This window comes from Athene cunicularia (genome assembly GCF_003259725.1).
Source record: "Athene cunicularia isolate RWA chromosome 3 unlocalized genomic scaffold, athCun1 chr3_part1, whole genome shotgun sequence".
Lineage (NCBI taxonomy): Eukaryota > Metazoa > Chordata > Aves > Strigiformes > Strigidae > Athene > Athene cunicularia.
The window spans coordinates 108,506,899-108,529,839 of record NW_020799097.1 but is presented as its reverse complement, the minus strand read 5'-3'; the positions used below and the strand labels follow the sequence as shown (position 1 = coordinate 108,529,839).

At 40.3% G+C, this 22,941-nt stretch overlaps 1 protein-coding gene across 1 annotated transcript in view; it reads left to right on the top strand.

The window, feature by feature from the left end:
• The window catches only part of FSHR (follicle stimulating hormone receptor), an 86,951-nt gene that overhangs the window by 22,682 nt on the left and 41,328 nt on the right, over positions 1 to 22,941 (top strand). Inside the window, exon 2 of the mRNA XM_026845328.1 lies at positions 10,110 to 10,181. Coding sequence (XP_026701129.1) covers positions 10,110 to 10,181 — 72 coding nt within the window. The remainder of the gene's footprint in view (positions 1 to 10,109; positions 10,182 to 22,941) is intronic.

The following is a 22,941-nucleotide window of genomic DNA, read 5'->3' as shown; positions in this document are numbered from 1 at the left end:
GTTTTGAAGATAACACCTAAAAAGCCCCCTGTCTGGTTGGACTGTGAACATTTTCCATAACCCTATTTGCCTTGACAAGTTGCCCATGGCAAAGAACACAAAATAAAACACTCTTTGTGCAAGAACAAAATAACCAGTACTTGTACAATGCTCCTTTTGTTAGGAAAGTATGCAGAGATATTAATATAAATAGATACAAAACCAAGAGTGTTCTCAGAGTGAATGAATTTTTAATGGCTCCTCACCATAAAAATGGTTGCAGATATCAAGGTCAGATTTTAAGGAAGTTGCACATTTATCTCATGCTGTACATTTCTCAAAGGCCCGTGTGAGTAAGCTGTGAGGAACAAGGATGTGCTCTTCTAAAAGTAGTGTGATGTCTTACAGGATAATCGATACTAATAAAAGTATAGCTATTTGTAAAAATAAAGCAATCACTATTTTCTGGCTCTCTGTAACCAAGACAGGATAACTTCATTCACTTGTGTTATCTTACACAAAACACTTTTCACAGCATGCCTTTGACATTAATAGAAGCAATTTTAACTGCTTTCAAGCTCACTGCTGGCCTTTTTTGTGGATAACTCATTTCTAGCAGTTAAATTCTTCCTGGATGCGAACATGATAACTGTGATTCTGCTCATAGGCCTAAAGAGGACTTGTTTATTATTGCGATTTGTGCCTGGTGGCAAAACTTTTTCCTCTGTGTGTACGTGCTGCAGAGGAATCCAGAGCTCTAGCTTTGCTTTGCTTTGCTCAAGCTCTAGGTGAGCTTAAAGCATGGAGGAGATCCTTCCTGCCAAGATGGCATTGCTTTGCTCTTCGCTTTACCTGCCTCAAGAGTGCAGGACTTGCAGCCATCCAGATCCACGGAAGGGACCAACGTTCTAGAGTGTCAGAGGGTGCTCTGTGGTGAGTCTGCTCAGGGCAGATGTCATCTGTGTTTCTTACGTATCTTGTGTGTTACTGTTACTTGCACCTAAATCTTCAATGAAATTATTTGTCAGACGCTTTGCAAAATGGGTTAATATACACAGGCAACTGATGTGAATAGTCACAACCCTGTTCCTTTCCAGCTTTATCTCAGTGTAAAGCAAAGCAGCCTAAGTACAGTGAAATAATTGCACCAAGTGTAGGCCATTAAACATCTCAGATCAAGTAAAAGTCCTGGTGTTGTATCTCTTTTTCTGACTAGGAATTTTGCAATCTTCTCTTTTCTTTTTCTCTATCTTGTTGTTTGTTTTTTTTACTCCCCCATCTCCAGATTCACCCCACCATATTGAAGCAGAGGTATTTAAAATCATCTTGGAGCTTTATTTTTAACTACCTGCACGTGTGACCTCGGAAAGAAGCTCTCTGCAGCATTGTGGGGGGGAGGTAGAACTTTACTGAGGATAGTGTATGCTTTGTCCAGAAACAAAAAGGGTATCAGTGCTGAGACAAAACATACCACGGTTTTGGAAACCTAAGACAAGGGGAGGGAGAGTAAGCTTTACAAGAATGTTCCTTGGACACTTTTGCAGTCTCTTAGCTGCTTTTTTTTTTCCCCTCACAATTTTCTGTCCTTCCTTATCACTCCTTATCAGCTGTTAGCTGCTGAGGGGCACTCTGTGCTACATATTAGCTGGCCTAAGCAAGGTCCTGGGGGAGAAACAAATCCCACAGCGACCTTGCTGTGTGCCTGTATGTGCAGCATCACAGCTCTGCTGGGGAAACAGGCATTTTGTTATCCATGTTTTGGTATTGTGGGCACTCTACAAGTGAAATGCCAACAGGACATCAGCTGTGTGATTTTAAAATGCTTCCCTTCAGCTTTTTGTGGCTGAGCAGCATTATTACACTGAGCAAGTATTCACTAAATTTAGAATAGGAATGCCATCAGTACTATTCATTATCCTTTTAATCTAATTCAAAACAGGAAAGGAAATTGATTTTAAGGGAGGCCACTAGTAAAGATTAAGGAGTGATTTTTCACGAGCTACTGCACATAGTGCCTTTTAGATTCAGACCTGCAAAGCAGATGGACATCGCTAATAACTTTATCATCACAGTTCTAATTGCATTTACTCTGACTGTACATTTCTTTGTTTAATGGCACACAAACCAAAATATTTTCTTTCTCAATGATGCCCATTACACCTCTCCCAGACCTGAAGAGATTCCCAAGTAGCATACCTGAAAGGAGGGCATGCACCCTTCCAGATTTATCCTGCGCTTTTCAGTCAGATAAAAGAATGGTTTTCCCTTGCGTTGCTGATCATGATGTTATAGGATATGAAATATCTCCCTGGTTAGTTCAGGTGACCTGCCCAGTTGTGTGTGTGTGTCCACCCCCCAGGCTATTCACTGCAAGGGGCAATATGAGAACAGAGGCGGCCTTGGTGCTGTGCAAACACTGTTCAGCGAAAACTAGAGATTAGTGTGTTATCAGTGCGGTTTTGGTAAAAAAATCTAAACCACAGCACCGTATGAGCTACTATGAAGTAAATTAACTCTCTCAGAGCCAGGCCCAGTACAGCCTGAAACTGTCTTGTCTATAAAATGTATATCACCTAATGTTTCCTTGGAATACTCACGTTTACCTGCTTCTATTATCCCACAAAAGGAACAAACCAGCTGCACAGTCTAGATAACTTGTCCTTTCACAAAAACTTGAATGGGATGAGCAGCTCATTTAAGCACATTAGGTGAATGCAGTGATTAGATGTCTCAAATCAGATGGTGCCAAAGTCAATTTACATGTGTGTAAAGTGAGGGCTCTCAGACTCTCAAATGTGTAGATCATGTTTTGGTTGAAAAAATGAATTGCAAAGCTCTTCCTCCATTATTCAAGCATGCCTGTGCCATCAGGGTCCCCTTTTTGAAATGAATCTGTAGTTACGTGAATAGTCATCATTAGAAAATATAGAAAATATAGAAAATAACAGAAAAAATATTCTGTTTGGCTTTGGTTCTCCCTTAAGATGATGTCATAGCTCTCTGAAAAGGTGAGCCAGTAGGATGGTGGGAGTGGTGTTTTGTCACTGTCAGTGTCATTTCTCATGATCCTGTCAACCTTATGAAGTCCCAACCTCGGCACCTCCTGGAATTGAGGCAACTAATATAAATCTTCCTCTGTTTTTAAATTAAAGCCTCAAGAGTGTTGAAAATAGCTTTCTGACATGATATGAATGCACTCTAAAGACTTTAAAACCAGAAAGCAAATAGACACCATCTTTTTATGTTTAGCTTGATGGTTTTTGAAACCTGATGTTTTAACATCAGATTTACGAGTTTTGGACTCTTCTCTGTTATTAGGAAGGGGAAACAATAGCTATATGTGAAATCAGCTACAAACTGCTTAATATATTATAGAGATCTTCCACTTAGACAGCTGGTTAGGATAAATACTTTCATGTTCATGTGTATCTGCATATTCCCCTTTCTAGCGAGATGTTTATTAGAACCAGACCCTAGTCTTAGTGAAGTCATATGGTAATGTGAACCCATTTCAATGAGCTGGGGGCTTACAAATGTTCTTCATAAATTTAAACTAAATCTCATTTAGCTCAAAGGAATCTCATGATTCATTAAAGTGAGAATTAGGACAAAAGTTTAGGGCCAAAATGACAAAATTCGATTGATTTACACCATCTGGGGTCAGTCTGCAGTATCTATTTGTTTTCTACTACATCATGAAAAGCAAAATAGTCCTTCACTACTGTGTTGGCTAATCAAGCGAGAACAGAAAATAAACAGGGGGCAGGATTTTGTTGATCTTTACATTTAATCAAGAGCACACTAAATAGGTCATGGCATCTTTTTGTTTTCTCATGATGTAAGCAAAGACTCCTCTATTGCTTGCGCTGGAACGTCCAGCACGTCTCAAAGCAAGAAGCCAAAACAAAGAGACAACCAAAAAATATTACAAAGAGCAAATTAAATTTTACTGTAAATCTTTGTTTGACAAAATACACATTGCTGCATAGGATTAGAAGGTGATAGCATCAGTCTATTAGCTCAGAGATTAAAGTAAAATGTTCTTCAAAATCCTATCATGTTTATTTCTTTGGAACTGCATTTGGTGATTTAGCATTATGGTCACCAAAACTTTTTGACTTTTTATTTTATTTTCATTTGGTCCTTAAGTTGTAAAGTTTATTGTATCTGCTTGATATAGTTCATTTTAACATCATGAATTTGCAATTTACATGAGCCAGGGAAGATAATTCTACAATGTACAGACTTTCTGATTAACTGTGTGTGACTTAAGTAGATCTGAGAAATGAGTTTTAAAGAGTGTTTTGAAGGACCTAAATTCAGCCATACTTTATGAAGCAGAAATTATTTATTTTTGTAACTAGTCTAATTTCTGATAATCAGTACAGCCCTTTGTTGTGCAAGGTTATTGGCAGTGGTGGGGGATGTTTGCCAAGGAAGTTGGCTTGTGTCAGCAATAGCGTGGCCAGCAGGGACAGGGAAGGGATCTCACCCCTGTACTCGGCACTGGTGAGGCCGCCCCTCGATTCCTGTGTTCAGTTTTGGGCCCCTCACTCCGAAAAGGATATTGTATGTCTTGAACGTGTCCAGAGAAGGGCAAGGCAGCTGGTGCAGGATGTGGAGCACAGGTCGTACGGGGAGCGGCTGAGGGAACTGGGGGGGTTTAGTCTGGAGAAGAGGAGGCTGAGGGGAGACCTCATTGCCCTCTACAGCTCCCTGAAAGGAGGGTGCAGAGAGCTGGGGATGAGTCTCTTTAACCAAGTAACAAGCGATAGGACAAGAGGGAGTGGCCTCAAGTTGCGCCAAGGAAAGTTCAGACTGGCTATTAGGAAGGATTTCCTTCCAGAAGGGGTTGTTAGGTGTTGGAATGGGCTGCCCAGGTAGGTGGTGGAGTCCCTGTCCCTGGAGGTGTTCAAGGGTTGGGTTGATTTAGAGCTTAAGGATATGATGTAGGTGGGAACTGTGCTAGGCGAACGGTTGGAGTAGATGATCTCCAGGGTCCTTTCCAACATAGATGATTCTGTGATTCTAAGGGCACTAGGAGGAGGAGGCAACAGTGCAGTGCCGGAGTAAATTCTGGTGGAAAATTTACACCAACAAGCATCTTCAAAATTGCTCAAAGAAAAATCTTGTGGGGCAAAGGTCTGAGAACTCATTTGATGAATATGCAAAATGTATCATTTTGCACATAAATGGCTAACCTCACAAACACGGTGTATTTACATTGATTTGCTTAATGTGCACGCTTCGCATGTTTCTTATGCACCTTTTTTGAGATGTGTAGCAGAAATTACCTGCATCGGTTTCCTTTTTTAGTCTGGTAATTTACCAATTCTTTTTAATCACCCATACCTTGGGCAGCAGATACTTGAATAATGACATACAGTCCTCCATCCCTTTGTGATGAGGTCGGTTTGATTTTTGTCACTGAATTTGTGTGGGGCTAGATAGAAGAATATTAAATTTGCTGGATTTTTTTTTTTTTCCCTTCATGTCTTACTTCTGTCTGTCTGAACTACTTCAGCTGAAGAAGACTATTTTAGGAAAAGTTCAATAAATTTCTTCATAACTGGAAATGTTAGAGGGTTATTTAGGACCATTTTATCAGTACCTGCTAATTTCTGCTGTTTGCATCGTGTCCTCTATAGGCTTTGAGATTAAGTTGGCACTATGATATTTCTCTTACCCTAGACACAGCCATACAGAAACAAGATGCCCTTGTGTTTTTTGCTCTTCATGGTGATATAAAGTGGAGTAAGTCAATCACCTGTGTCAGTGGCTTCATCATAACTGAGGCCCCATTCTTTTAAATAACCAATCTTAGATGTCTCTGTATAAATAAACAAATCAGTAGGAGATAGTTCTGCCCTAGTCCTGACAGGTCTAGTCTTAATTATCAAGTTTTTCAGTAGTTTCTTAGCAGAAGAATTTACTCACACCCATTCTTGAAACAAAATAAAGTCATATAATAAAGAGGCATATAAAACACCTAAAAATGAAAAATAGAAAAACCCATGGGAACTGTACATGTTCAGTCCAAAGCAATATAGTCTGATTGTAAGCTTACCTGCGAAAGGATATTACTGCTCAACAGAAAACAGTTATTCTCACTGATCATAAAAACAGAAGCAGGTAAAAATCAGGTAACTATTAAGCAATATTATATATTTAAGTAAATATTTATATTATAATTCATAATACATATATATATATAAATATATAATGTGTAAGTGTGATTATACAATTGCAGTAGACACCTTCAGTTTCTATCAATAAACTCCCCAAGAATCACTTTCAACAGATGTAATTAAATCAGGATTTAGAAACTTCTTCCAGATGTCAGGGCATGTATAGGAGCAATGGGCCAGATTTAAATCTAGTTTATACTCTGTTTGTAGGGTATAACAGTAGTTAATATTTCCATACTTATATTTCCAGCCATGTATATTGCCTTCTCATGATGCTGGATAACCATGTCACCGTTTGGGTCTTGTTTCTTTTCCTGTGCTTGTTTCTGTTCTCGCATATATTAAGTTTTTGGTGGCTCCAACACTGGAGTTCTTGCTAGGACTTCTGGGACCTAATGTAACCCAAATAACATCAGCATCACTGACTTTGGACTTTAAAAGTGTAAATTTTTTTTAAATTAGTCACGGGGCATCAGCTCTAACTGTAGTGCCTCCAAGAGAGGATGGTAGGGTTAAGTTCCCCTTTGTTCTCCTTGGTGGCACAGGGAGTGTAGCCCTGGCTGCAAGATCCTTGAGCTTAGACTGGGAGAGGTCCCTTGGCTGCTGAGCATCCTCCTGGGGCATGAAATATGGGAGTTTGCTGCACACAGGGTGAGGAGGGACCTGAGGCCAGGACTCCCACTGCCTGTGTCTGTGCTTCTGCTGCCTTCCTCCCTCCTGCCAAAGCCTGCTGCGAATTGGGGCTTCCTGTGTGTGCTGAGGCTGGTGCTACACCTGCAGCTCTGAGGCAGAGCTGAAAGCTCTGGGAGGTGAGATTTAGTGTTTCCCAAGGGCTAGCTCTGTGTAGAGATTTTTGGATCACTTAACCTTCAGTCTAATCTTTCTCGCACCTTATGTGGGGCACCTGGCTCTGGATTTTCAATTCCACACCATACACTGAGTGTTTGGGCTTTTCAGTGCTTTCCTTGCTGGTGTCTAAGTGCTAACATAATTTTTTAGGACCAAATACTGCATCTCTTCATTGAGTACATGTTTTTTAAAGGATGCTTTTGGTTTTTTGTTTGTCTTGATGTGAAACTTGTTTGAACAAAGATGGGCTGGATTAATTTCTTTGACCCTAAAATCATGCCAGCAACAAAACCAAGGAAACGCTTTCCTCTATGTGTCTCAGAAAGAATTAGTACTGAACAGCCAGTATGTCAAGTTAAGTACAGATTGATTCTGGAGCCTAATTGGTGAGATTTATTGACAATACAGCATTTGGCTAGTTATAATAGACTCCTATTCATTATACAGTTGATAATTCAACAAGTAGATTCTAATTTTCAGTGTTCGTTATACCATTAAGGCTGACTTTATTAGCCTACTCAGGGATGTTTAAAAACAATTAACCTTAATTTTTTTAAGTGGAATGTGAGACTTCAGCTATTAAGCTTCAATTCTGCTTTAACTGCTCTGGGGCATTAGACACATGGCTCCTGAATTCTGGCACCTTATTAACACAGGATAGCAGGCTATTCAACAAAGAAACCTAAAGTTTGATTTTTACTTCTACACACTTGTGGCTTTCCTCATATAGATAACCTCACATATGAATGAGGTTCCCTTCTTTTAATTAGTTTCGGGACCAAGGTGTAAATTCTTGTTGTGGTGAAGCATGGTGTAGGCCAGTGTTTAACTGAAAAATTGCAAATACCCTGATGATCTGCACCTGCAGAGAGAGGATCCATTTTAGAACATTGTCAGACAAAAATTATAGGTGGCTTTTCAGACAGAGCATTCTTTCTAGGGCTCCAAAATTTGGCGTGCGTTTCTACAAAGGAGAATTTAGGAAAGATTTCAAAGCAGATCAAAGTTATAGAGTTTCCTGATGGTTTGGCTTTGTAGCACTAAGCCTACTGGGTGTTTTGCAAGGATCCATTGTACATAGCTGCACTCTGAAAGCACAGCCACAGCTTTGCATGCATTACACCAGCCATGTTTTCCGTAAAGCTTTACAAATTGCCTAATCCAGGTTAGGCCTTTTCTGGAAGCTCTTTAATCCTTCTAACATTTGCATAATGATCTCAATACTGTAATTCTTGTGTGATAGTGAACTGAAACTCTATATGACTTACATTAACGATATACAAGAATAATGGAATACCAAATCGACTTCATCATCTTCCAGGACTGAGAATACCATAAATTTCAATGTTTAAAAAAGTGTGGGACCAAGTTCAGTCCTGGAGCAATGACAGTGACAACTCTAGAGCTAGATGAGGCATGCATTGACTTTGTCCCGCTTAAGTAAATATTAACTCATATGTGGGTATCTAAATGAGGGTGTAGATTCTACAAAAGACCTCCAATTAAAAAAAAAAAAGGAACCTTTCACAGTGGTATCCTATCAGAATAATACCGTTTTCCCTAGGACTTTGATTAAAACATTATAATCCCCCATGATAATTCTAAACTAATCAGCTGAAATAAAAAATAGATGAGGACGGCATGAATACTTTATATGAACAGTAAGAAAGTCTCTAGTTCTGAGATATTGTGTTAAAATTTGCGGGACTACACAGCAGGTAATACAGGGCTGAGTTCCCATTTCTGCCCTTCTGCAGATGCTACAATAAGGCAGCACAGACACAAGCTGAAAGGCGATCCCAAGCAACCATGCAAAACCAGCGTTAAGGTGATAAACATGAGGGATGGTCTGGCAGGCATGCTCCCAGAAAAAAAGGACTTCCAGTAATTCAGAACATAATTCTTTTCCATTTCCATGAGCAAATAGACTAAGAAACTGAATTATAGGATGATATTCATGTATGTAACACAGGTGATAGGTTTTTCTAGAAAAAAATGCCATTTTTTAACAACTATCACTCAATGCAACCAATATCCAATGTCTTCCTTATTTATCTGCTTGGTCCTTAATACCTGGGAGTGTGCATATGACTTTTATTCTCAGAAGAAAATACAAAAATATGGTATTTCTCCCTACAAAAACAAAATCTCTATGGACTTTTTCACGTGTCAGCTATGTTTTCTTGGCCTGGCATCTAGTCATAAGCATATCATGTGAAGCATGTATCTTGATGAGCACATTGTGTTAATATATGCAGTTGTTTGTGCTCAGTACCTATGAATAATTAAATGTGTGAAAGAAAACAATTACCCAGATAACACCATATTTCTCCAAGGATTAGTAGAAACCCTACCATTCATTTGCTGAGTGTCATCAGAAGTTTCGTAGTCCTCTTTGTATATTGTGATAAAAGGACATGACTCTAGGTTAACAGAAAGGTTTATATGATATTTTCAAATTTTTTTTCCTTCATAAAGCATATTCTGTAACCTTTAAAAAAATATTAAAAAGTTGTCTTGGTGCATGTGTGATTGAGTTGTGTATTCCAAAGTCCCAATTTTGTGGCACATTATGAACTAAATGGAAGAGAGACTGTGAGAAGCAATAAAGGGTATTATCTGTGCCACAGGTTAAGTCTTATCTTGCATGAGCATGCCTGTGCCACCTTACAATCTTGTGTGAGCAACTCACCCCAGTCTGGCTTCACAGGGCTACTTCATCTTGTGCTTGAGCATCTCTCAAAAGAGATATTGAGATGAGAAAGACACTGTCCCCTCCCAGCACATAGTAAAGCTGCAGTGACCAGGTCTGGGTTTCCTACTGAAGCAAACAGGGATATTGCAACTACTGATGGATGCTTTTTCCCCGAAGGAGCTTCAGAGGTAGCCCAATGCTGTGCTGTAATTTTTGTCCAGGCAGCTAGTTGGAGTCCCATGAAGGCTTTGAACATTATGGCTGTATTTAGACATCAAAACCTTCAGACTGGAGACTATCCTTGTACCTGTGATAAAGGCCTCTCCTGTGCTGACAAGGCTACTGTGCAGTCCTGTGTTGTGAATAGTGAATGATCACTCCATTTTCTCTATTTTCAGGAGATTTGTCCTCACCAAGATGAGAGTCATTCCAAAAGGAGCTTTCGCAGGACTTGGTGACCTAGAGAAAATGTATGTATTATGTCAATATTTACTAGGAAACAACTATTTTACTCCAGACAGCAGTTTCTGGTTGCATCTCCTTTTACAGCCTGTGAGCAAGACCCTATCTCTGAGCTTCAGCCCGTTTCATCTTTCTGTTTAAAATAAAAAGAAACTTTTTTTTTAACCCCATGTTCCAAAACCGTTGTTGTCATAACTACATTTTTATATCAGTAAGCAGGTAGTCCTTGGTCAAAGAGCTGGATCAGCATGAAGTGTCATTACATTCAATAAAGACAGTGCCATAGCAGAATATCATGGGAAACTGATTATTTCAAGAATTTTAGAATGAAACAGTGGAAAGATTAGGGATGAAAACTCTCTTGTTCATAACAGGTCAGCCAATTCTCTTTTTACTAATGAATAAATAAGATTGATTTGTGCGTGTTCACAGTCAGAATGTGTGAGAGAAGTTTCTTATGGGTGATAGATCTGAAAATCTTAGCACATAAAGTGTGTAAGCACCTAAATTCTGAGAATTTTAGTGATAAGCCTGGATATAAAGTTATGATCACCTTTAATGAAAAGATATATCGTACATTGCTTAGTATACTATTGTGGATGTATTGCAGCCCTCCATCACTAGAAGGAAAAATCCCTAGTAATATATTTCCTACTGTTCTTTAGCGACAGAAAATCTATGGGTTAACTGATGCTAGCCAAAGAAGTGATAACTGTCACAGTCCAACCTAGACTATTCTGGGGCATTTACAATTTTTCTGAATTATTGAATTTTGAATATATGAGCAAATCACAACATTTTGTTTAGAAACAAAACCAGCACTTGCACCCTGACAGGAGAGGGTCACAAACAGACTGTTCACCCAAGAGGAGTCTGAGTGGGAGTGGAAAATGTACTTTAAAGTCAGTGCCTTTTTCAGTGCTGTGTGTGTAACAGTGAAACTAAAAAGGAATAGATTGCCAATATTTCTCTGCATCATGTCTGCCCTTTTCTTTCATATTCTTCCATAAGTAAGGGATTTAGCAAGAAGGTGAACACACCAGAAGGTATGGCGAGGAAAAGGGAGGAATTTTGAACCTAGAGAAGGATGGATGGATGGATGGATGGATGGATGGATGGATGGATGGATGGATGGATGGAGAACAAGCAGTGAACATGCAAGAAGGATTGAAGAGCTTCTGGTCAGTAGAAAATGGTAAAGCTCACATGGCACCGGGCTTTTTCTGAAGTGTGAGATCCATTTCAGGGCATCACTGTAGGTTCAGTGGCACATGGCACTTCTATTGGCACATGGCACCCACTAAAAAACCTTCAGTTGCTGCATCTCACTCTCAGATCCAGACCTTCACAAGCCCATCAAGCACAGCTGTAAATGGCCCTATGAGCAGCAGTAAGGGACTCTGGAGCACAGGTAGTTTTTTCATCAATCCTCCCAGCCAAAGAGAAGGGGTTTGAAAGGGCCAATTGAACCCGGCAAATCAACAATTGGTTATGGGACTGGTGCAATAGCCAGGGGTTCAGCTACTTAGACCATGAGATTCACTTTGAGAAACATGGCCTACTTGGGGCTGATGGGATCCATCTGTTAGAGAAGGAGAAAAACATCTTTGGTCATAGGCTTGCCAAGCTGGTGAGGAGGGCTTTAAACTAAAGTTGCTGGTGGAGGGAAACCTCAATCCATTCCACTCCTACCACTTTGATGTCAGCACCAGCAATAGATGCCCAGAGCCTGGAGAGGGGTCACAGAGCAGGAGAGCACCTGAAGAGCGAGGAGTTCCAGACAGTAACTCAGCTTCATCAGGGGTCACACTTAAATGCCTTTATGCAAATACACATAACATGGGGAATAAACAAGAGGAGCTGGAAACATGTGCACACCTGCAGGGCTGTGATCTTACTGGCATCACAGAGATATGGTGGGATGGATCCTGTGGCTATAGTGTTGGAATGGAAAGATACAGACTCTTTGGAAAGGACAGGCAGGGGAGACGAGGAGGCAGGGCTCATTCTCTATGTCAACAACCAGCTGGAGTGAATGGAGCTCCGCCTGGGGGTGGATGAGGAGCCAGATGAGTTTATGGGTCAGGATTAAAGGGAAGGCAGGGACAAGTGATGTTATAGTGGGGGTCTGCTACAGGCCACCCTACCAGGAAGACTGAGTAGATAAGGTCCTCTACAGACAGATAGAATCAGCCTCACATTCACAAGCCCTGGTCCTCATGGGGGACTTCAACCACCCCAGTATCTGTTGTGGAAGGACGACACAGCAGTGCATAAGCAGTCCAGGAGGTTCCTGGAATGCATTGATGATAACTTTCTTCTCCAAGTGCTAAAGGAGCCAACAAGGAGAGGTGCTGTGCTGGACCTTGTTCTCATCAACATCTCCCTCTAGTAGGGAGTGTGAAGGTCAAGGACAGTATTGGCTGTAGTGGCCATTAAATGCTGGAATTCAAGATCCTTAAGGTAGTGAATAGGGCATACAGCAAACTCACTACCCTGGACTTCAGGAGAGCAGATTTCGGCCTCTTCAGAAATACATTTGGCAGGGTAATATGGGATAAAGCCCTGGAGGGAAGAGGGGCCCAAGAAAGCTGGTTAATATTCAAGGATCACCTCCTCCAAGCTCAGGAGCGATGCATCCTCATGAAGAGGAAGTCAGGTAAGAACATCAGCAGGCCTGCATGGATAAACAAGTTGCTCCTGGACAAGATCAAACATAAAAAGAAAGCCTGCAGAGGGTGGAAGCAAGGACAGGCGGCCTGGGAGTTGTACAGAAAAACTGTACAGGTAGCCAGGGGTCAGGTTAGGAAGGCCAAAGCCCTGACAGAATTGAATCTGGACAGGGACATCAGTGGCAACAAAAACAACTTTTACAGGTACATTGGTGGTAAAAGGAAGACTAGGGAAGATGTGAGCCCTTTCCAGAAGGAAAAGACCATCTTTAAGGTCTCTTCCAATCCAAATCATTCTATAATTCCTGAGAAAATAAAAACATAGTTTTATTTTGTGGCCAAGAATTATCAATTAGGAATAAGATCAGCTCTGCACCAACAATTTTGTTGACAGTTGTTTCTCCCTAGTCCTGCAAGGTTCCTTTTAGCCTTGTCCTTATGGAAAATAATCAAACTCTCTGGACTGTGAAGTGGCTTGCAAAGTGCATTGTAAACTGCTTCCATTATCTTTAATTTCTCAGAAACCATATGTCAGATATTTATGAAGATAGCAATCACATTGAATAGGATGTCTGTAAGTGGTGATTTATTGTTAACCAAAAAAAAATTATATATGGAAATGAGCTGAATTTGAAAATATATCTATGTAATGGTAGTACATGGAGGAGAAATGGGGACAGATAGTTTATAGCAAAACATCCTTGAAAATAAAAGTGTGATAAATATGCAAATGAGACCAATCAGCATCAACAAAGATGCGGTATTTGCAGATGATATGACAAACAGATAAAATTTGAAATAGCTCACAAATCCTAAACCTAACCCATAAAACATTCATCAGAAATATTCATGATAATGTAGGGACAAAAAAGTGTGTAATCAAATGATAAATTTGCATATAAAAACATAACCTTTGTATGAAAGCCTTTTTACTCTTGCAAGATCATGTACAGAAAGGCAGTTTAAAGCAAACTATAGTCTATTTAAGGAAAACAGCTATTAATAATGTGATACCTCCATATGGTGAAATGTGGATAGCCTGATGTATACAAATGAGATACTTCAATGTAGTATACATATGTGTGCACCTAGGACTAAACAGACTATAAATTAAGAGAGTAACAATATTTCCTGAGTGTATTACTGAAGAAAACCAGTATCTCATACAGGCCAACATATCTGTACACATTATTTTTATCATTACTAGATCATTTCTAACTCTGTTTCCGAGAACAGTGTAGGTTTTAAATCCTGGAAATTGCAAGGAATTGTGGTCTTCAGAATCATACACTGGGGATGAGCCGGTTGAATACAAGTTAAATCAGAGATAAGTCCTCCATGAGAATCTTAACTGTTGTATTTACATTCAAAGTGAATGAAGGCTTTTGAATACAATGACCAAAAAATCTGGTTTTCAAAGAAAAATCATTTAATAACGTTTTTCAGTGTTCCTGCTTTCTATATGCATTTTAGTTTCTTCTTAAACACCTGAGCAGCTGAGCCTTTTGAACAGATGTATGTTGCCACAAAATGTCAAATACTTCCAGATACTTCAAGTCATCCTCCAGTCAAAGCACCCAGGAAAGATCTTGTCTGTTTTCCATTTGGGCTGTCCAAGGACTTTCCAGAATGGACAGCAATGACCATGACTAATGACCATGACTCATAACTGAAAAAAAGTAGTGTGACCAGGAAATTTTGTCATGGAGCACCTGATACACCTGCCTTTGTGAAGTTTCAGTTTTAGTTACAAAGTCAAAATCTTTTGGCTTTCATCTGATTTTTTTTTTTAATTTGGTAAAATATAAACTGGGCTTTTATTTGGTAACATTGTCACTGGAATACTTTTGCCATTTTTAAGGGTTTTGAAAGAATCAGAGCCCATTTGAACTATCTCTAACTTGTCATTTGCTTCTCACCCATCTAAATTCCTTCAGTTACTGAAAAAAACATATGTCCATTCTGCAGATTGTCATACAGAGAAATAACTTTTCCCAAGTATGTTCTAAGAGAAAGATCTTCTTTTCTTCTTAGATCAAATGTTTAAACTTATGAAATAAACTGACAGGTTCTAATTCTCTGAGATTTCTATTACTAAAAGTGCAACTTATAGAAAATCACTTCAGAAACCTACAAATCTGAGGAACAGCCTAACCAGTTTATTGCTAGCAGCTCTCCAACTTCTGCACAGCTCTGGCTTCATGATAATTTAGCAAATAGGTGCTCAGGGAAAGAGATTAGTTATTCTTGGTATATGTTTAGTCTGCTCCTAAGTCTTAGCCAACTGAAACGTGGCAGCTTGTCTGGACTCATGCTTAACCAACCTGTTTACACTCCCAGAACTAATTAACCCTCTAGTTACTAAATTAAAAAACACCACCGTGCAGGCACATACCTGGCAAAATCAATTCAACATGCTCTGTAGCTACTATGTCTTCTTCACTGAAAGTACTTAATTTGGAGGAGAGAACGTCTGAAGCAATATTGAAAGTCTCCTTTTTTCTCTTGCTAAGTTTCTTCCTGTTACTATAAGGTAGCAAAGTAGATTTGTGCATGTTGATCTAACAAGGCCTGATTCAGGCATCATATTTATAGGCAGTTTTGTTTGACTGCCTTACCCCATGCAAGGCCAATAGGCTTCATACATTTGTATCCTGAGGCACAATCCCTTTGAAAATTCATCATCGCTTATTTATTCTTTTGAAGGGTTTAGGCTAAAACATAATGCTTTGTTTCATCATTCGCTCTCAAATCTAACCTGTGTGCAGCCCAAGGAAATTCAGTCATGTGGCTAAGTACTTTTTGAACTAGGAGATACCACAGAGAAAAAACATCTTTATTGGCCCTACTTTGTAGCTGGGAGTAATGGGGGAAGGGGATTTCTTTAACAGATTTTGACAAAGGGACATTTTAAGGACATCAACTGTGCTATGGTTAACAGAGCTCGAAGATCGAGATCCTTGATGAGCTCTGAAAACCCTGGAATGTGAGTTGATAGAATATGCCAGAGCTGTCACTCCTGGAAACTGATGTCTTCTGCTTATGGAAGACAGCAGGAATATATGCATCAGCTATCTACAGCTTCCTTATTAATTTGTTGAGAAAATAGCTTGAATCATATATTTATTTAATCACTCAGTGCATTCAAGATTTTGTGGCGGGTTTTTGCTGGGACTATTGATCCAGTGATGGTTCATATGAACAAACGCTTCTGGTCTGTGACCTATATACATGGGCACCAGCTTATTTCACATACAACAACTAACCTGATGTCTGATGCTAAAATCTCCTGTTTGCCCCTGTAGGTTAAAAGGCAGGTCACACCTTCCTTTGACTTAATTACATCGGACCAATTTACCTTTACTGTTTTGTTTAAACTGTAGTGAGATACTTGAGGGCAGTGGAGGCCACTCAATACAGTGTTTTGAAGCATATGCTAAAGTATGTTACTGTATCAAGGTGTATCTCTCTTCCTGTGAGTGGGGAAGGAGCAAAGTTCTTGGCTTGATTGTAAAAGTCTCATCAGGAGAACATGGCATAGTGGGAAGTCTTCGCTTTATTTAGCAAAGTTTTAACAACTTGGCAAATTGGTCGATTTACTATCCAGACCTTCAGCAGTAACCATCAAAGCTTCCAGGGCTAGCAAATGACTAAGGAATGTCCATCATCCCATTTGTTCCTGAAACAAGTTTCGTTCAGCCCCAGCATGTGATTTTCTTGCACCTAGTAGCATACAGCCCAAGAAGATGGGAAAGAAGGAGGCGAGGCAGCAACCGCATGATCACCTAAGGATGAGCAGTGTGTGTCTTCTGCTATCAAGAAAGCTGATCAGTGTTCTGCAGCTTCTCCAGTTTTTCTTGCACATTGTATTGTGTGCTGCCTCATTTGGTATGCAAAAGGCTGTGATTAAATAAGATCATTAAAGTTATTTTGGAAAAATGGTTAGGATTCAGCATAACTAAGACATTTGGAAATTGGTTCTAGGCAGGAGTTCCTTTCTATCTTTTGTTGCATCATTTGGATAAATGTGCTATTTATGTTTTTGCAAAAAGCAAAATATGGATTTGCAGCATCTGCTGTGATATATAAGTTAAATACTACATGTTTAAAAAAATATTTATTTACATCCCTACGGTGAAAAGGGGACACGATGCATTCTATGTACCAAAATATGTACTGAACCAGGTAACGATCATACTTTGGTAATAAATACTCCAGGGTATATTCTCAAGATGCAACTCCATGGATATTAAATTCTAATTTACATTATAGGAAGTTATGTGTAACATTCTGCATCTTAAGGGCAGGGCATGAAAATAAGTATGCTACTTAATGCATTTAAATTAGTCTAAATATGCATTTTCTCTCAGGGAACACAAGACTACAGCTCAAAAACGTTAAGGTGAGTGACTAGCACGAGCAAAGAAATTCAAAGTTCAGGCTGACATCCCGAAGAATAAACATTTTAATGGGACCACTGTTAGGATACAGGGCTTTCCTCTCCATCTGCCTACTCTAATCCGGCATGAGTCAGCAAGCACTAAAGGCTTCCCAGCCACCCCAGGCTGGTCGTCAGGCAGTGAGCAATCACAGGAGGTTTCCTGGTTCTTATGGGGAAATTGCAACTCCCAGATGTCCCCATCCCAGCTGACTGTCTGTGTTTGATGTTGATCACTATTTTTGAACCAGCTTTTTTCTGCACTGGAGGGGTTGCTTGCACTTCAGGCTTCTGGTTCAGAAGCAAAAATCTACTATACACGCTGTACATGTTCCGTAGCCCAACATCATCTAGGGTGTCAGTCTTCATTTGCCCATCGCTACACTCTGCCCTTTGAAATGCGTTCCTACAAATGGGATTTGAAAGGAGAATAGCTATGTAAGCTTCTCCCAGGGGTCCCATAACACATCATTGATGGAGAAGGCAGGCAAAGCAGTGTCTTGTGTCTCTTAGTACAGCCATGAGCAGCTTGGATGCTCTTCTCAGAGGAGTCCCATTACTTCAGATGACCCTTCCTCAGCCTTTTCTTGGGTAGCAAACTGAAATGTTTGGTATGAAATACATAGGAAGCCTGGTATGCTCTTAATTCCATTTATCTCCTGAAAGTAGAAGCTATGCCTAGTGTTCTAAACATAATAAGTAACAAATGAAGACTAGGTAGTTTTATTATAAATTATAAATATTTTGCTGCATCATCACCTGGCATTTTGTTTTTCCTTGCCAAAGCCTATCTGTGAGAAAGATCTTATACTTCCAATTATTGCTGTCATCCCTTGCACAATTACAAAAAAGTGAAGTAGAAATCTATTATCCATGTCAGTAACTCACTGCTAATGTCAGAGTGGAGATCTTAATTACATTCTTGCTATATTTCAGGAAATGCATATCCTGATCTCAATTTTTGTTAATGCTTGGGTGGAACAAAATTACAAATGAAGTAAAAATCCTTAAAAGAAGAAGCTAGAAAATGTAAAACCAATTCATAGTGTTCATATCAACATTTCCTAACTTTTCTGTTTAAAAAGTCCCCGAATCATAAAATCATTATAATCATGGAATGGTTTGGGTTGGAAGGGACTTTAAAGATCATATAGTTGCAACCCCCCTGCCACAGGCAGGGACACCTTCCACTAGACCCGGTTGCTCAAAGCCCCGTCCAACCTGGCCTTGAACACTGCCAGGGAGGGGGCAGCCACCACTGCTCTGGGCAACCTGTTCCAGTGTCTCACCACCCCCACAGGAAAGAATTTCTTCCTTATATCTCATCTAAATCTACCCTCTTTCAAGTTTAAAACCATTACCCCTTGTCTTATTGCTACACTCCCTGATACAGAGTTCCTCCCCATCTTTTCTGTAGCCCCCTTTAAGTACTGGAAGGCTGCTCTAAGGTCTCCCCAGAACCTTCTCTTCTCCAGGCTGAACAACCCCAACTCTCTCAGCCTGTTCTCAGAAGGGAGGTGCTCCAGCCCCATGATCATCTTTGTGGCCTCCTCTGGACTCACTCCAACAGGTCCATTTCCTTATGCTGGGAGCCCCAGAGCTGGATGCAGTACTGGAGGTGGGGTCTCATGAGATTTGAGTAGAGTGGGAGAATCCCCTCCCTCAACCTGCTGGCCACACTTCTCTTGATGCAGGATACAGTCAACTTTCTGGGCTGTAAGTGCACCTTGCTGCCTCATAGTCAGTTTTCCATCCAAACTTGCCAAGGGTGCACTCAATCCCACTGTCCATGTCATCAACAAAGATGTTAAACAGCACCAGTCCCAACACCAACCTCTGAAGAACACCCATCATCACTGCTCTCTGCTTGGATATCAAGCTGTTGACAGCAACTCTTTGAGTGTGACTATCCAATTCCTTATGCACCGAGAGGTCCCTCCGTCAAATCCACGTCCCCCATCTAGGGACAAGGATGTTGTGCAGGACAGTGTCAGATGCTTTGCACAAGTCCAGGTAAATGACGTCAGTTGCTATTCCCTTATCCACCAATGCTGTAACCCTATCTTAGGTGGCCACCAAATTTGTCAGGCATGATTTGTCCTTAGCGAAGCCATGTTGGCTGTCACCAATCACCTCCTTATTTTCCATGTGCCCTAGCATAGTTTTTCAGGAGCATCCACTCCATGATCTTGCTGGGTGCAGAGGTGAGACTGTCCAGCCTATAGTTCCCAGGGTCTTCTTTTTTTCCTTTTTTAAAAGTGGAGGTTATGTTTCTTCTTTTTGAGTCAGCAGGTACTTCACCAGACTGCTATGACTTCTTAAATATGATGGATTAAGAAAATAATGATAATTGCCTATTTTAATGGAAACAGAGAACAGGAAAGGAAGTATTCCATAATTCTTTCTTTGTGGTTTGGTATCTTGATCCTTGCTTTCTTTAATAAAATAGATTTAGAAAGGAAAAAAGGATAATACATGGATAATACATTTTGTCATTACTTCCTTTTGTTAGCAGAATCTTTACTTGTTATCTGCATTAGTATGAATCCAGCATTAGAGAATGAAGTATTTAATGTAGGAACCATCTTGGACATCATTTCCAGTCCCTGCTTTACAGCTGTCTAGATGCAGAAATGTGTAAAGCAAAAAAGAAAAAGGAAATCCACTTCCCTGAATGTATGCTGCATGTTTTAATGCCTCTTCCCAGTGACATACTGTTCAGATTATCTGAACTCATAGAAGACAAAATGTGGGCAAATGTATGTGTGCGTTCCCGCTCTTCTTTAGGACAAAACTTCAATCCAGTGTTCTGCCTTCCTCTACACAAACAGATCGGTTAAGTACAGGCTAAATCAAGACATAACTAAATGTGGGCTCTGAAGTAACCTCATTCATTCAAAATAAGATTTGAGGGTGAAATGCACAGTTCTTAAAAAAAAGGTCTCAGTCCAGTAGTCAAAAAAAACTCTCCAAATGAAAATGTTAGAGATTACTAAGAGTTTTTCTCAGTTATTAAGATTAGTTCTCAATAGGCTTGCCCTGCTCTTACACGTTTCTGTGCCTCCCCTACCACCACTAGATCAAAATACTGGGCCAGATGGACTGCAGTTTTGGCATGCTGTGATTGTTCACGCAGAGATATTTGCCTTCTCTGAATCAGTTTTGCAAGGCAACCTCACTCTAGGTCCTGCATCAAAGGCATGAAGCTTGATTATTGCAACTGATAAACATAGCAAGGAGCCTCAGAATTGAGAGCTATCCTGTAGTGCAGAATTAGTACTAAAAATCTTTCTTCTTTTCTCCTGATGGATATGCTTTATGCATACTGAAGAAGCTGGTATGTCCGCTTACTGGCCAAATTTCTGAGATTCATCTCAGGTGGTTTGGGGTGGAATTTTTGTTTCAAAAGGAGCCTGAACCAGTGTTATAAAATGTAAGATGGGTGCTGGTGGAGTCAAAATTTTTTCACAAAAACCTGTCACTTCTTCAGTTTCCATCTCTTCCTTCCAGGACCTTTACTCTATTTTGAAGGAAAGGAAGCTTCAAGATGTATTTTATTATGAGATTTTTCTCCTTGAAAGTAGAATCAGTGAACATCTAAGTGACTCTGTAAATATACAAATACATATTTGCTGAGAAACGTAAAGTAATTTTTAAACTGGCTGAGTGATATATTTATTAAATTCACATATGTATATCAGAAAATGAAATGAGAACTCAGAATTGTTCGTTCTAATTACATTTTACATTTCAAGTGTCATTCATAGTTCATACATGGCAAAAGGTGGTTCTTCTCATGTGATGTTTCAGAATATTGCTCTGATTTAGATAATTACCTTTTCTTGATAAAATAAGTATATTCAGCTCTAATATCACAGAATCACAGAATCATCTAGGTTGGAAAAGACCTGGACGACCATCCAGTCAAACCATTGACCTAACACTGAGAGTTCCCAACTACACCAGATCCCTCAGCACTATGTCAACCCGACTCTTAAACACCTCCAGGGATGGGGACTCCACCACCTCCCTGGGCAGCCCATTCCAACGCCCAACAACCCCTTCTGGAAAGAAATGCTTCATAATATCCAGTCTAAACCTTCTCTGGCACAACTTGAGGCCATTAGCTCTTGTTCTGTTGCTTGTTACTTGGTTAAAGAGACTCATCCCCAGCTCTCTGCACCCTCCTTTCAGGGAGCTGTAGAGGGCGATGAGGTCTCCCCTCAGCCTCCTCTTCTCCAGACTAAACACCCCCAGTTCCCTCAGCCGCTCCCCGTACGACCTGTGCTCCAGACCCTGCACCAGCTCCGTTGCCCTTCTCTGGACACGCTCGAGTCATTCAATGTCCTTTTTGTAGTGAGGGGCCCAAACCTGAACACAGGAATCGAGGGGCGGCCTCACCAGTGCCGAGTACAGGGGTCAGATCCCTTCCCTGTCCCTGCTGGCCACGCTATTGCTGACACAAGCCAGGATGCCATTGGCCTTCTTGGCCCCCTGGGCACACTGCTGGCTCCTGTTCAGCCGGCTGTTAATCAACTCCCCCAGGTCCCTCTCTGACAGGCAGCTCTCCAGCCACTCCTCCCCAAGCCTGTAGCGCTGCTGGGGGTTGTTGTGGCCCAAGGGCAGCCCCCGGCATTTGGCCTTATGGAAACTCCTCCAGTTGGCCTCAGCCCATGGCTCCAGCCTGTCCAGGTCTCTCTGCAGAGCCTCCCTACCCTCGAGCAGATCAACACTCCCACCCAACTGGGTGTCAGCTGCAAACTGACTGAGGGTGCACTCGATCCCCTCGTCTAGATCATCAGTAAAGATGTTAAACAGGAGTGGCCCCAAAACCCAGCCCTGGGGGACACCGCTCGTGACCGGCCGCCAGCTGGATTTAACTCCGTTCACCACAACTCTCTGGGCCCAGCCAAATATATATACATTTTTTAAAATATATATATTTGTATATAAAATATCCTTAGTTTATAATAAAGACAATTTTTTTGTGTGTGTATTAATTACATATTAACTCCAAAATTTCTGGGTAGAATTCAAAATAAAATATATTCACTTGAAAATGAAGAGAACTGTAAATACAAAATTAAGATTAAAACAAAATTAATACAAATATGCAGTATTAAAGACAAAAAACTATTTTAAAGAGCTGTAAGAAGTTTATTATAAAAGGACTTATTTCTAGAAAAAAAAAATAAAGGATCTACATTCTTGTGTGAAATCAAATAATAAAGCATATTTGAGAGAAAACACATGTCTTCAGAATTACAGTGGTTGAGCCTCACTTGGTTGGTCAGCTTAAACACAGAGCACAGGGTCTGTGGCTCCTGATACACCATGGTGCTGTGCTGGTGGGAGTCTGTGGGACCCTGAATGACAGCATATCCCAAGAGGCATTGTAGGGCCATCTCTTTCCAGATATACCCTTTAGAAAGTACTGCTATGAAAACCATATATGAATCAGAAAGGAAGTTCTTTCATGTGAAAACAGGGGTTTCTATGATTTTTTTCTATTAATCTTGTGTGTGTATGTAAATGTACCAGTGAGTTACTGCAAAAGCTGTGACCTACTTGGAATTGTGCCTGATTTGCTCTAAATGGGATTTTCTTCAATATTTATTGTTGCTGCTACTAAATATTGTTTGCTAGAAAGAGGAAGGC